Source organism: Protomyctophum parallelum (genome assembly GCF_964188405.1).
Source record: "Protomyctophum parallelum genome assembly, chromosome: 16".
NCBI lineage: Eukaryota > Metazoa > Chordata > Actinopteri > Myctophiformes > Myctophidae > Protomyctophum > Protomyctophum parallelum.
This window is the reverse complement of record NC_139711.1, coordinates 34,343,662-34,359,460: the sequence shown is the minus strand read 5'-3', so window position 1 is coordinate 34,359,460 and position 15,799 is coordinate 34,343,662. Positions and strand designations below refer to the sequence as shown.

At 43.9% G+C, this 15,799-nt stretch overlaps 1 protein-coding gene across 1 annotated transcript; it reads left to right on the top strand.

Moving 5' to 3' along the window:
- Window positions 1–1,168: 1,168 nt before the first annotated feature.
- Window positions 1,169–15,549, top strand: LOC310873219 (uncharacterized protein). The gene is made up of 4 exons (XM_083785555.1): window positions 1,169–1,928; window positions 9,245–9,467; window positions 11,802–12,017; window positions 12,633–15,549. Exons 1-4 carry the CDS (start codon window positions 1,650–1,652, stop codon window positions 15,236–15,238), a joined length of 3,324 nt encoding a protein of 1,107 aa, XP_083641681.1. The 5' UTR covers window positions 1,169–1,649; the 3' UTR covers window positions 15,239–15,549.
- The last annotated feature ends 250 nt before the right edge of the window (window positions 15,550–15,799 follow it).

Here is a 15,799-nt window from a genome sequence, read left to right as displayed (position 1 = left end):
TTGGTCTGGTGCACTGGCCTAAAAGTGGGTCCTCAAAAACTGCTAAAACTTCTGAAATGTATGTATGTAGGTATGTATGTGTGTATGAATTTTAAAAGGGGAGGCTTTTTTGTAAAAATCCCTGCCCGCAATACCTTCATATATTTAAAATGAGTCCAAAATAGGGTTACCAGTGAAGGGCAAACTGCCTATTCACTGGGGACTATGCAAGGCAGAGGCGTCCAGTGTCCACCCCCCTGAGTCCAAGTTTAAGCTAGACCGCATACATGTATGTATGTATGTATGTATGTATATGTATGCATGCATGCATGCATGCATGCATGTAATGTAATGTATGTATGTAATCCATGTAACTCGAGAACCGTTAGCCCCACCAACTTCAAATTCGAGACGCACGTTCCACAGCATAGCAGGGGATGCAGTGCCCCGTGTCGAGTCGGCCAGACCCACCGTTGTCCAGAACCGCCCCAAAAAGGCCTCTGCCCAGCGTCCATATATGGAGCTGGCCTGTTCTGACCTCACAACACTCCATATTTGGGCATGGCTGACACAGAACTCCACAAGCTGGCTGCATACTCAATATTTGGACATAATATCTGGGTGGGGCATTCATTTCCAACTTGCATCAAGACTATCGGCCAACCCAAAAAGGCCTTCACACCCCCACTCCGTATGCATTTACACTTTACAGCATCACTCCAAGACAAGTAGGCCTTCCCCACGGGCACCGCTCTGGTATATATAATATTAAAAATAAATTGAGAGGTTTGTGTAAAAAATGGCACCTGGATTGTTTGACTGCTTGATTATTAAGTTGGGTGTTTGTATATTTTTTTCCAATTCTTCTAGGTTCATGTATGTATGACAAAGTATATATATATATTTGTAAAGATGTGTAAACATGAAAATTACAAATAAAAAGTAAATCGAATTGAGCACTGAGCAGTTTAGTCACTGCTGTAGACAATAGGCTAATAAGGCTATACAGTATATTCATAAATTGAGCAGTGATTTCATGCGTCCATTCGAAAAACTTCTCTAGCCAATCACATGGTGGCTCACTGGCTCTGGCGCATTGGCTCCTCCTCACCGCACACTTTTTTTCTTGATCCCACATGTAACGTTATCTATCAGTATTGTTGCACCGCACGCACGGACTACCAATGATCTGTTGTGAAATGCACGCACAACTCCTAGGATCATGGATAGGGATTATTTTCCCAAAATAAAAATAAAGACACGCCAACACGCAATCTGAACGGATTAATGGTTATCCGTCCTACTTCAGCAGCTACATGTGGAATGGATCTATTAATCAAATTGCCATTTGCCAGTCAGCTAAATTGACGGGGAAAGGCAGGCACTAGTCTGGGATCAGGATGCGATGGTGAGTCGCCCGTATCCGCGTATTTAGCCAAATATCGTATTAATTCGAGATTCGTGTCTACAATGTCGCTATTGTCGATTGTCCGAACATATGTTGCACTGGTGGCTGGTACTGCTGGACCGTAGCCCATTCATTCATCCAGCCATTCCACCGTAACCGAGCGACGGCCAGTGAAGAGGAGCGGAGCGGCACAGCAGCAGTGCAGTGCATCCTGCCCCTGCCAGCAGCCAGCCCCCACACACACACACACTAGACTAGAAGAATGGCCGGGCGCCGCAGCTGTGTGAATTCTCTCTGGTCCGGAACCGAGCGCGTCCGGATCGACGAACGTCTCAAAGCCACGCTGGCAGGGGTGTTGGAACTGGAGCTTCTCAGGTGCAAGCACCTGGAGATGGTGGACGCCGTGCTGCTGGTGGACGGATCCTCATCCACCGGCCCCGTCGTTCAGCGGGAGGTGGTGGTGGACACGTTGGGAAACCCACAGAGCTCTACTGCCCCCGACACCGACCAGGGTTCTGCTGCGACAACCCGCCGGCAACAGGTCAGTCCGCCCGTCTGTCTTCTTGGTTATAGCCCGGATCTCCACTTGACACAATTATTAAATATGAATGCAGGGATGATGGTGATCTGCCAACAAGCCATTGTCGATGCAGCTCAGCTGTCGCTGGCCCCGGCTGCACATGGCTGTGCCTGAATACTCAATTGGTTCAGATGGTGATAGACTAACCGACCATGCATGATGCAGTATGAGATTAATTATACAACAGTATTTAACCGTCACGTGTAAGTAATGTCATTCGGGTCAGGGATACAGTACCACATACTGAACTGCATGAAGTTATGTGATTATATATGAATATCTGACACATGTATGTAGCCTATGGCCTATTGGAATGATTAGGGGGGGGGGGGGGGTAGCTAGTACTAGTAGCTGGTAGGCTACTATACTGTCTAATGTCTATATGTATGTCTTGTATCTCCATAATACAATTTACTGGTGAGCATTTTAAGACATGAGTGTTTGACCAAAATCTCTGGTGGTTTATAATTCATAATCTCAATGTAGATGTAAACATGAATAGCTTCTAGTGACACATTGGTACTATCACTTATGACTAGTAGTGCGAATTCTGGAAATATTAAATTATACATACATACTGTCACGATATGGTGGTGTGGTGAGGACCCAAATGCAGGACAGCAAGGCAGGCAGACCTGGCAGATTTTAAAACCCAACATTGGTGATTTAATAGAGAAAATGTCACAATCACAGACATGATGTGACACAAACAATGACTATACAAGGACTGACTGGGGAACAAGACTAAATATACACATGAGGACTGATTACACATTAGATACAGCTGGGAAAGGCAACATAGAAACATAAAACTAGAACAGGTAACAATATATAGAAATACAAGACCTAGACAGAGTCTGTGCCTGTGGCTGTGACACATACATGATTGTGAATATACTGTTACTCTATTCCGACTGTGGATATACTCCATACACTGAACTCCATACTTGATATCTGAAGCTAAGTGATGTCTCTTACTTGCACAAGTGACTGTGGTACTCAGTCTGCCGACTCTGCCTTATTACTATTACATTTGTTTAGTACAGATCTTATGTATAATTGATATGGTTGTTTTTCTATTTGACATTTTCCTTTCCCCATGTTTATCTTCTGAAACCACAATTTGTGGAAGCTTGTGAAGAAAATAATTTCACCTATTCTGTTGCTTGTGTAAACCTACAATTTGACAATGAACTTGTAGTTAGAATATAGCCTACAGTTACAGACAGTACTACTACTAATACTCCCCAGAGCTCTTTGGCTCATAGGACAGCTAAAGCAATGACACAATGACTGGCAACATGAGTCATTATTTACTGGTGGAACACACTGGTCTGAACTGAAGATAGTCACTCCTTGACTGAATTGTGTGAACTTGAAGGTCCGTTCTATAAGTGTGACACTGGCTGTGATCCTCTTTCTCTGGACAAAAAGTGCAGTTTTCCCCTACTAGTCAGATGAGATAACTCAGGGGACTGTTCAAACATTCACATTTCACATGGGAGTGGGTGTGCATATGTACGTACCATACACACAGTTGATAATACAATCCCTGCTTCTCCCCTTTTTGCCTGAACACAAACCAGCACATGCTAACACACACACAAAGTGTGTGCACATAGTGTGCACGCACACACACACACACACACACACACACACACGCTTTTGACCCCTTTCCCAACCTTGTGGTGAAAATGATCTACAGCTCTTATTGTGCCGAGAATGTGGAGAATGTGGGTTGATATATAATACACAAAGACAAGGTCTGAAAAGAGGACTAAGACATCCTGAACCTTCTCTGTGAGGATAGTCTGCTGTTTTCATGACCTCCATTCAGTGTGTGTGAACCTAAACCACTTTCTCCTCAAACCTGAACCCAGCGAATTAAGAACCGCTGTGATGTCACCAAGATGAAGAATTTGATCTACTCCATAGAGGCGGAATTAGGAAAACACCGCAATGGCACTTGTGAGAGTACCCAGTGGAGAGTTTCTCACGGTAAGGTTGCTTCATAGAACAGTTAAAACTACACATCCAGGTTATTTCGGTCCACGAACGACTCGGTTCTCCATTTGCTGTCTGTATATTACCTAGACAAATTGGTGAGGTCACAGGTTCAAGTGTTAGTAATATTAATCTAGAAATATTAGATGGGGTGTCCTAAATTGAAGATAATTAAGGGGGGGGCTTTATTTCAGAGGTCAGTGTAGACTGTAGAGAGACAGGAAACCAAGGACAGAGAGACAGGAGAGAGAGGCTTACGATAAAACAATGGAGTCAGATTAAAAATCTCAGGTCCTCATGCTCAGTGGGATCATACAATGTCAATGTGTGCTCAATCTGGCTGAGCTACCAGAAACCCTGTAAACAAAAATTTTTTGTATTCCTGTCGTCATTGCCCACAGTAGGTAAATCAACATAATATCGTGTGTTCCACTATGTTTAAATCAGACCATTGTAGAACAGTGTATTCTGTTCACAGACAATGTGACAACAATGTGAAACAAAACCAATAGAGGATACAATATGAAACGCTAATAATAAAAGGGGACAAATTACAATAACATTCAAAAAACAGTTTCCCTGGTGCAGTGAAATTAATCGCCTTCGTTTTGAAATGAGGGAATCCAGGCAATGTCCATAATGTGCAGCCTGCCTTTCTCACCAACACCACCCACCTATACATCTCCAGTGTGGATCACCCTGTGGCGTTGAGGCATCCTACAGTGAGGCAGAACGGTATTAGTCATCCTCACCTCCGAAGGGAGCCGGTAATGTAGCAGAGTTGGCTGGCACGCTGCCCTCTGTCCAAGCTGGAACTCCGCCAACGCTAGCATACATTTTGCGTAAATGGAGATGAGTTATCTGTGTTGTTCTTGTTTCCGTTGCTGCCAACATGGCCGTATCATCCTCTGGCCAGCAGAAGTTGTGTCTGGAGTCTGGTCAGAAGACACACACAAAGTTGTATTGTATATATGACCAGGCTGAGCCTGAGGTGTATCTACATGAATAGCTTAAAATGTAAATCTCAAATTATCCTCTCTACTGTATGTATCTCTCATATACTTTGTCTATTGTCTAACCTCTCTCTCATACACATTCATTGTCTACTGTCCTCCCTTTCTGTTATACATTAATTCTCTACTGTCACATTATCGTCCATCCAAGTGTCGCTACATAAGGCTATATTACTTTCGGTGAAAGCATGGCCAATTGCCAGGACTCTAAATTTTGTAAGAAGACTAACTCAGTCAGAATTAAGAATGTGGCATAAAATGTAAAATCAATGGGCGTATATTTTAATATCTTTTTACTTTTTAATGATCTGTTTCAAAAATCTAAATGGTCTAAATTAAACCAAAATAGCCCAGTCAAAAAGTTCTAAATAAAAATCAAATACAGTAGCTATGGTTTTCCAAACAAGAGGAAACAGTATGCAATGTGTGAGTGCACATCTTCATGCTTACAGGAGTTTTCTTAAATTGCTGCTGTTGGCAACTTGTGAGTGTGATGTGGGATGATAAACAAACTAGATGGAAATACAGTAGCTATGGTTTTCCAAACAAGAGGAAACAGTATGCAATGTGTGAGTGCACATCTTCATGCTTACAGGAGTTTTCTTAAATTGCTGCTGTTGGCAACTTGTGAGTGTGATGTGGGATGATAAACAAACTAGATGGAAAAAACAGTACAGTGCAAAATATGCAGCATAAAGTTTGTATATCTGAAATTATTATTAAATATGAAAACTTGATAATTGTCATTGACCGATTTGGAAAATATTCAGGAATTGAGGTCCTTGGCCTGCTGTCCATGCACAAGACATACTGTATGCCGATTGGTTGTCTGCATTATTAGCTGCACACACACACACACACACAGCGGGTTGCTTCAACAGTTTGGTTTTGCTGGGAATTTGATACCAGCACTGGGTGTGATATCTGTAAAACAGCACTGTTTTCTGTAGCTCGAGTCTGCACCTTTCTTTTGTTGGACAAACCAGTGGTACACTGATAAGTGTTGGTTTTTTCATACCCTGTTGAATGAACAAACCTGCCAAGCTCCAGCATTTGTTCGTTGGAAATTGAATTCTTCAAGTTAGACTGGGCTGCTTGCCTCAGGTGGTGTGTGTGTCGCTACCTTTACTGCCACAAAGCTAAACTCTTGTCCTGAGACCACATGTCATGAGTCTGTTTTAGAATTTGCTTTGGGATTTGAAAGCTTACAAGTCTTACAAGGAAAACTATTACCTTGATTTCTGGAGTGAAACTTATTTTGTCTCTGGCTTGCTGCAGGATTCTTCTGAAAGCTCAGTGAAAACATTATACATTTGTTTAATTGAATCATAATTCAAATCACATTTTGTACCCGATGTGTAAAATGCATTACCACCGGAAATAGTGAAAATTAAAAAAGCATGGGATGTCATGATCTTTTACCTTTAATACAGCCTCATTAATTATGTATAAATAGACACATTCTGCACCATGTGCTACAATAAAGTAAATCTCTCTCTCTAATATGCTGTTTCCATCCTTTTGTTTTGTCAAACTAACAAACATATCAGCCACATTTCCTCAGTTTCTAAAAAACAAACAAGAGAAAACGCTAATATTTGGCTGAATTGTATCACTTAATGCAGGTATGCATTTCTGTTATTATCAAATCAGCCTATGCATTTTGTACATATTGTTCCGGTGGGGGAAATGGCTGTGCTGCTTTCCCTCACAGAGAGGGATATCATATTACAGCAGAGCTCTGTGCAGAGTCTGCAGACCCCCACCTGCCTGTCTGTCAGTCTCTATGATTTGATCACATGCTCCTCTCCATGTAACATTATACGGCAAAATGTGCATTGCATTATGTTGCTAAGGCATAATATTGATGTGCATTTGTGTGTTGGATGTGTCCCTAAAATGTCTGTCGGCTATATGGATTGAAAGATGCAGAAAATCAACTTTAAATTAAATTGAGGACCTTATGCAGGTCCTTCTCTGAGTGGCTAATATTCTAGAGTGGCTTTACAGTAATTTGGATTAAGTTGGGGTTAGGATAAGTGTGATGGTTAGCCACGCGTTGGTGAGGGTTGAAGTCACGGTTAAAGGTTACAAGGGTAGACTGTGTTTATGCATGCATTATTTTAAAGCATCAGAGTGAAAGCATTATAGAGAGAGTGAGAGACGGAATTTTGTGACAACTTAAGAAGATGGCATGGTATCCATCTGATCTGTATTGAAGATACAACATGATTAGCATGAATTGTGTCAGAAATGTTAGTGGTCCAGGATGGGTTAAATATTTCACTGGGCCTGTTGGTGTTTTAGTTCTGTGTGGGAGGAGAGAGAGAGAGAGGGTGCACCAGAGAACAGCTGTAGCTATGGTGAAGAGGGGGTGGCTGCCTAGAAGAATATAATATACGTGTGTGTCGTGGTGGTGGGGTGTTATTTATCAAGCGGGGGTGGGGTGGAGGGGGGTCCTTCAAGATGCCCTTCTGTCTTTACCCCGGCAACCACCCCCTCCCAGCCCCACACACACAGCTCCTTTACATTAGTGAGTCACTCCTTTTTTTCATTCTCTCCCTCTCTACCTTGTTGGTTTGCTCTCTCTCGTGCACTCACCCACTCAGCCCTGACTCTCATGACTAAACGCACAAAGTGTAGAAAAATACAAACTTCCAGTAAAATGGGACCCAAATGCTGTGACATTCTCTAAGAGGGTTGAGAGGAGATAAGCTTTAAGACAGGTTAAAGTCTAACACGCTTTCTTCCTTGCTGCCCCTTCCTCCATCCCCCTGCATGCCCTTCCCTTCTGTCACTCCTGCTGGTCTTTGTTACGTCATCTGTCTTTTGCCATTATCCTCCAAATCCACTCCTCTCTACTTCCTCTACCCCCTTGCGGTCTCTCTTCTTTCAGCTCAGTAGTGAGTCCCTACCTGTATTGTTTCCTCAGTAAGGGGATTGATCAACACCAACCGCTACCGACAATGTTTTTGTTGTCCCAACTCGATCAGCCTAATGTATAGCTCATGCAGTCCTGTGTAACGGGGGGCATTCATGCTGGACCAAGCCCACACTAATCTGGGAAATGGTATTACTCACCTAATCAAGTAGCAAATGGCTGCTGTTCTTGCTGTTTGGGCCTCAGCAGTGGTGAAAGAAACCTTGAGTACAAATATAGAGATATGCATTTATATTTCCTTGTTTTTCTCCTATTTACTGTTTTGCTCTGTAACATAAAAAAGTACCTCACTAGACAGTGAAATGACAGTAAAAGTGAAAGTCACTGTTCAGAATACCACTCGAGTAAAAGTCTTAACGAAGGCAAAGCCTGTACTGTCTTACAGGTTTAAAAAAAAAAAATCACCATTTGTCTGAAATTTTAGGGCACATTTTAGAATACTGCATGAGATTTCCTTCCAGAATGACAATATTTCATTAATGTTTACAGGATACAATACTCTATAGCCATGATGGGTGATGATCTACTGTTGCCAACTTCCTTGGAAGCAATCACATCTGGTCATCATTGGCTTGCCTTAGAATGCCAATGTAATAAGTTCTTTGAGGGGGCATGGTAAATGTATTGGAGTAATGATGGCTTCTTTAAAATTGTACAAATGATAGTAGACAAATTAAACGAAATAAACACTCACGTAAAGTAGATTCTCCCCCGGTAAGAGTACTTACAGTGCAGAGTAGCAAAGTAGTTTAGTTTAATTATTACCTCTGTGTCTCAGTGGATGGCAATATTATGGACGACCAAACCTATACTTCTGTTCCCAATGGTCTCTAATTACGTCAAGGCCTATGAAGACATGTTGTAGGCGCTGTCGGAATTGAAGGTGCTGCTCGGTCACACTTCTTCACCTGCACCGTAGTGAAGGCATGACAGACCTAACTCTTGCACTTATAAAGTGACAGGTCTTTTGGTAGAACATGTTCCGTATTAGCATGTTCTATCAAAGACGTCCATAGAAGTTTAGGAGTCGTTGGTTTCAACATTGTCTGCCCTGGGGTTCGGCTGTCTGTCATCAGTCACCATTCAGCTTTAAGTGCAAACAGGCTAAATTCTTTCTTGATGAAGTCATAGCTTACAGATCTTTTAGGTGTCACATAGGTATTTGGGTATTTTTTTAAGTTTTAAATTATTACGTTGAAGAAGAATGCCTGAATATATTACTATAGAATATATTATATAAACTGACTTCAATGAGACTAGTCAAATCATGCTTTCTTTCAACACAGCCTCCTCACGTTTGTGTTTTTGTTTTCTCTCAGGATCCCTTTCGCAGCTCAGATACTGTGGTTCCACCCTGTCATACCACCCAATTGGACAGCGGAGAGACCGCAGTGGAGGGGCAAGTCAATTCCAGAAGTGGCGGGACTATTAATTCAAGGTGGTCTACTTTGTCCTGGGATGCACCCTCTGATCTGCTCTCTCCCCCAACACCAGACCCAAGTTGTACAGCTCAAGTGGACAGTGACTCCAGACCTAGCTCAGGTAGCACGCCACACACACACACACACTTTATTTAATTGGTGATTGTCCATAATCTCTGTATGTAGGGTTGGGGTTTCATATCTGGGCTAAAATGATTAGCCAAAACGATTTCTTTGTGCAAATTTCTGCACAGCTGACTTGGTATTAATACCGTTTCAGCCTTGTGGAGAAAACTTCTGATTTGGTGTGAAAGGATTCAATAAGAGATTTGTTTGACTTTGAGCTCATTGAATATATGAATAATTAGCCTACTCAGAACTGGCTATGTTCAGAAAAATCTATATATTATCTTATTTTCATAATGTCCTGTTTTATACTTCAGTGTTGAGTGTGTGTGACAGTAAAGCCGATCTATAATCTCAAAACGCGTAATGATGCAACTATTTTGCCTATAATGACATGCCTAAAACGGGGGCATCAGGTTGAAAGTGGTGTGGTCTGTCAGACTGTGGCTTTCATGAATATTTAACCAATGAAAACTATTAAGAGCTTATAACTAAATAATAACTACATTGGAACACAGGTTAATTTTTTCAATTTCCTGAATGTGAACGGTTTGGGGCATTCAAGTTGTCCACCTGACAGTGACGAAATGATGGCTAATACTGCCTGTTGTGGTTTCTTGAAAGTAGCTCACCTTGGCCTGGGTGTGATATTATGTCCCATTAAATATTAACTAGGGCTGTCAATCGATTAAAATATTTAATCTGATTAATCGCATGATTGTCCATAGTTAACTGCGATTAATCGCAATTTAATCGCATATTTTTTATCCGTTCTAAATATACCTTAAATCAGTGGTTTTCAAGATTTTTCTTATCAAGGCCCATTATTTATTTTGCATTTGAGCCACGGACCACCATTTGATGACATTTAGCCTTCCAGACCCAAACTAAAGAACTGTATTGATGTTGGCCAATGGTACCATTACTAGAGATAACAGGCCATGTTGATCAAAATAACATGTTTTCTAAGTTTTCTAATTGTGTAGACTTAAATTAACTTAAGTAATTCAGCTGTTTAACAATTATTCAACTCTTCAGTGTAAAATTGCCATGCATCTCTCAACCATTCTGTCAAAGTTCACAGTGCGTTAATCGCGCATCAAAAAAAATAGTGCCGTTAAAAGAATTGTGAGTTAACTAGTTAATAGTGCGTTAACTTTGACAGCCCTAATATTAACCCAAAACTTGTTTACTCCTCTCACGCAGCTGTCTCAAATTAGTGCTCAGTCATTCATCTTCCTTTATTATTTTATTGTCAATGTTGCACTTAGGGTAAATCAACGTCATCGACTTAACCAATTAAGCCCTATATACTTAGTCGTAGACATATTGCAAAACTAGCCAATCTACAGTTCACCACACGTATTGTCACGACACGAGAGCGTGTTGTATCTTTTTATTTTTGTATCATTTAAACTTTGCCCAAAATAGGGACATCATGGTTAAGATGGTGAACATATAGTATATTTTATGAAATTGTGTTATAGCAAAAATAGATAAACAGTTTACATTTCCCAAAAGGAAATAAAAACATATCCCCACTGCTAATACAAGTGAACTGCACTAGCAGAGGCATGGATTTCCTCCCCAATCCCCAGCAGCAAATCCAACCTTGGTTTCAGTCCTTGTCATAGCCATTCCCACTTCTATTCTTGTCTCATGTTATCTCTAGTACGCCCAAACACAACATTTGCTTTCTCTATTACATATACAGCAGGCGCCAATACTCCTTATTTTCTTGGAAGGTTTAGTTCAGTTACTTTCAACACGTTTTTTGAGTGTTTTAAGTTAAGTGAAGCACCCACTTCCTTGTTCATAGCCACCTACTTTGCAGGGGGATCCAATGACACTTCATATACCTGTATATCACACTATATTGTACACGTCTTGGAGGCCCCCACTTCCTTTCCATGTTTGACACAGAAGTACAGCATAGTTGTGCCTGGTTTTGTAAATAAATAATAGATTCTTCACTGGGAAAATGTTGCAATTTTTTTTTTGCATAACTTCACCTAACCTTAAACTAATGGCCAGAGTCATTTTTTGGGCTAAGTCAGCTCCTCATGACACTGGCCACCTCTGGTAAAATTGCCTAATTTTAGTAAAGAGTGTGACTTAGGCCAAAATAGGCCTTTCTTCCTAAGTCACTTGGTTTTGTGACTTTTTGTGAGAGAGTTCTTTTCTGCTAGTTCGGTCCCCGACTTATGCACCCATCACTTTGTAGGTGTGCCAACGGCTCTTTTCTACTAAATTTCAGAATGAAAAGTTCCAAAATTAAACTTATGCTAAGCTGCACGTTAATTTAAAATATTTTGTCCTCTCCTTCCAGGTTTCTACTCAGTGAGTGGGAGCTCTCTGTCAGACTCCTGCTACTCTGTGTCCAGTGAGGCTCCTCAAGGAGTCTCTGTGCCACTGGCCAGACCCTTCAAGTTGTGGGAGCAGAGGCCTCAGTCTGGTGACCACAGTGACACTCAGTGGTCAGACACCACAGGTCAGCAGCAGGCTGCAGTGCAGGGCAGCCAGGGAGAAGGGAGACCAGTGTCCGGTGAGGAGAGACTCCTGACATTTCCTTCATCAAATAGTGGATTTGAATGCTATCAATGTATTAAAAAGGGATAAAATCGTGTTTGTTTTGGAAAAGAAAGCCTGCATTCTGTGTTTATCATGGCTACTGTTTTGACAGCGGCGACACGCGTTGTCTGACATTAAATCTAACCCTAACCTCAGTCTTAACCGGCCACAAGCCACCAAACCTCATATCAGTTTTAACCAGCCACACAAGTCCCCTAACCTCATATAAGTCTTAACCAGTCACAGTCAGTTGACAACGCGTGTCGTCGCTGGTAGCCATGATCAACGCACAGAATGCAGCCTACTGAGATCTTGGTAGGTCAGTAGACAAGTCTACTGGAGCATGCGATGCTCTTTAAACGTGATTGTGTCCCTTTCAATGCATTGATGGCATTCGAAACGGGTGCATCAAACTGCCTCCTAGTTCTCTTAAAAGCATTTGCTGCTGCTCTTTAATATTGAGAGCTGGAGCTACTACTCTGCGTCGTGTACTTGTACTACTGTTTGCACTTATTCCCATCCATTTCAGTTGAATTATTATGAATTGAATATACATACCAATTCCCTTTTCTCTTGTCCCCCGTCTTAGGTGACCTGGAAGGTCTGAGCTTCTTGTCTGACGTCTGCTCCAGCCTCAGTGACCCTCATCTTTCGTCCCTTCTCTCTCTCCTTGACCCCACCTCTTCTTCCTCCACATTCTCCCGTCATTCAAGACCTCAGTTGGACCCACGGTACTGCATGGACCTCGTGTCCCGTCGGACCAAGGAGTTGTATCCTTACCCTAGCCCCTTACACGCTGTGGCACTCCAGAGCCCTCTCTTCACCGCACAGAGTCAGGAACCATCCGTCCTGCTTGATGAACCGCCAGTCACCACGACCACCCCAAACCTGGCCCTTCCATGCCACCAGCCTCCTCCTTCTCTCACCCAGCTAGAGCAGTACATCTCACGGTTGGTTCGCCAATACCGCAGTCGCTGTGGTTCCTCCACATCTGACCTTACTCTGGCAACCACGCCAGGCTCAGTCAACCACAGGTGCCTCCGAACACCTGGGAGAGGTCATGGCTCCACACAGTCACTGTACGCCTTCGAGAGCCGCACCACACCGTCCGCCCTGGCGGGGGGCAGCATCACACCCTGCAAGTCCCTGCTAGGGAACGCAGCCCGGGTAAATCTGAGTACTATTGGGAAAAGAGCCAGCAGAAACTCCATCAACCTGGGGAATCTTCCATCCGCAACTGGGGAAGATGTGAATATAAGTCTGCATCTCAACCTCAACTTAAACCTGACTCCTGGTTTAAATGCAAGCCCAGGTTTGGTGGACAGCTCCAGAAATGGAAGTTGTGGTGCTTTGAAAGGTGACTTTGCTTCCGTTTCCTCAACAGTCTCCTCTACTTCTCTGTCCTCTTCTACCCTGACCCCTGCTCCTAGAGCACGGCCTCGCATCTCCACCTGCCCCTCAACCCTGAGCCAACGGAGTCTGGAAGTTACTTCAGGTCTTGGAATCAATTGTGGATCTGGCCACTCTGCCTTCTCTCGTTCTATGGATTGGAGCAGTGATGCTGCATCAGGGCCTGGAATGTCAGTGTTTGGTACCAACTCAGAGTCGGCTCCTGGATCTCAGCGTAGTAGCATGATCCAAGAGCCCGGCTCTAGCCCCAAGCTGACTGAGGACTCGCACATGGTGGGGGAGATCTCTCGCGTCTCTGGCCTGTCTAGAGCTGTGGTGGTGGGGCTGATGGAGCAAGGTGTAGAGCTGGACATTGACTGCTTCCAGACTGACACTGCCGAGGAGGGGAAGGGCCAAAGGCCACGGTCTGGGATCATCCGATGCAACTTGCCGCCCCAGAAGGAGCAGTCACATGACTACTCTAGAGTGCACCTCCTCAGTGCATCGTTAGACACCGACGTGAATCCACAGAGACCCATACAGTTGTCCCTCAGCGTCACCCATTCTCCACAGTCCCTCTCTGGCCTCACCCCTCCGCTGTCACACTCCCCCCAGTCTCAGTCTAGTCCCACACCTCCTCTCTTGCACTCCCCGCTGTCGCATTCAAGCAGCCCTGTACACCCATATCAGTCTGCTTATGCCCCAGCTCTCCACTATACTGCCTCACACTGCCACTACCAACACGCTCCGCCGACGTCCGACCCGCCCTCCTCTGCTGCCTCCTCCCCCGCTTACCGCCCACAACACAGGGGGCGTTCCCCGCCGCGCCCTCTCCAGCCTTCCCCACTGGGTCCCACACCTCTATCTGTGTTTCGGCGGGATGCTCCTACCCAGTGTTCCCTGCCACGGCTCCGGACTGAAGGCTCGCCACTGGATCACCAGGGCATACGACCGCGTGGAGGATCACTCCGACAGGGCAGTGGAAGCACGGGTGGTAGTTGGAGGAGGGCGGAGGGAGGGGGTCTCTACAAAGGGAAGCACATGACCCGTGAGTTGATCAGAGCGTCCACAGTTAGCAGCTTCACCAGCAACAGAGAGAATTATGCTTCTACCTGGGACAATGATGGAGAGGCAGAGGAACAAACGGCAGCCCCAACGCCCAGGAAATCCTCCAAAAAACTCTGGAGGGGCCTGGAGGGTCGTTTCCGGGGGAAAGAATTAGAGAGCGAAAAGGAGGAGATCGACAGAGAAGAATATGGATATGGATGGAGGCGGAGAAATAGCAGCGGAAGCTGGAGGAAGGCGAAGGCCATGACCAGTGGAAAAGACAAGAGACCCAAAGTAGAAGGCTCCCCCAGCTCCTCAAACAAGACTGAGAAGACCGGCTGGGAGAAGCACAGTTCCAGCTTCAGGCTAACCAGGAGGGCTCTGTTCCGGAGCGAGTCCCAGGGAATGCTGGAGCCTCGTATCCAGAAAGAAGCGCCCCTGAGGGGTGTACACTGGGTGTCCTCCCTAGATGTGGGGCGTGGTGGTCTGGAGTTCACTTTGGAGGAAGGGGTGAGACCGTTAGGGGGAAGGAGGGAGGACAATCACGACTCCTCTACGGTCAGTCTCTACAACCTCTCTCATTCTCAGAGCCTTGAGGGCAGCTGCCACTCCCTCTCTCCGCCACTTTCCTCGCCTTCCTTCTCTCCGTCCCCTACAAGGATGCCCCTCCGGCGCTCTCGCTCGTTGAGGGACCTGGGAAGGAGAATGTTTGGCTCCATGAGGTCGCTGAGTCTCAAACGCAAATCGACCAAGAAGTGAGACATTTCGAATGAATGCATAACTCAAGTTGTTTTCTTTCACAAATGTTACAATCAAAAAGCTATTAACGTTATCTTATTCAAAGGGAGTGCCACTACTGTCCTAAGTATTTGCAGTTTGTGGCTCTAAGATGTGTATGAGTGTGTTTGCGCACGCTCCTCTCTGCATGCTGCTCCGTGACTTTGTTCAGTGACAATGGCTTTGTGAGAATGTGAGCTTCCTCTTTTGTTTTGATTTGGAATTACTGCCTTCGAAGTACAATCATAATGGCCAAATAAAAGCCAAAATCAAGCAAATACTCCAACTTGAAACAGTGCTCAGGATTTTGCAATGTGTAATATTGAAACATAATGAGACAAATGTGGCTTTTTGTGGAATACAATTAATAAAAGAAACATTTAATGTCTGTATTGTGACTAATGTATATTTTATCCGATAGTGTTATTTGCAACAAGGCTATATCATTTATGATCAAATAATTAGAATAGGACATCCAAGCATCGACATAAAATAAAAAAATATTTATTTCAACTAAGTGAGCACATGAAAGGAACATTCACA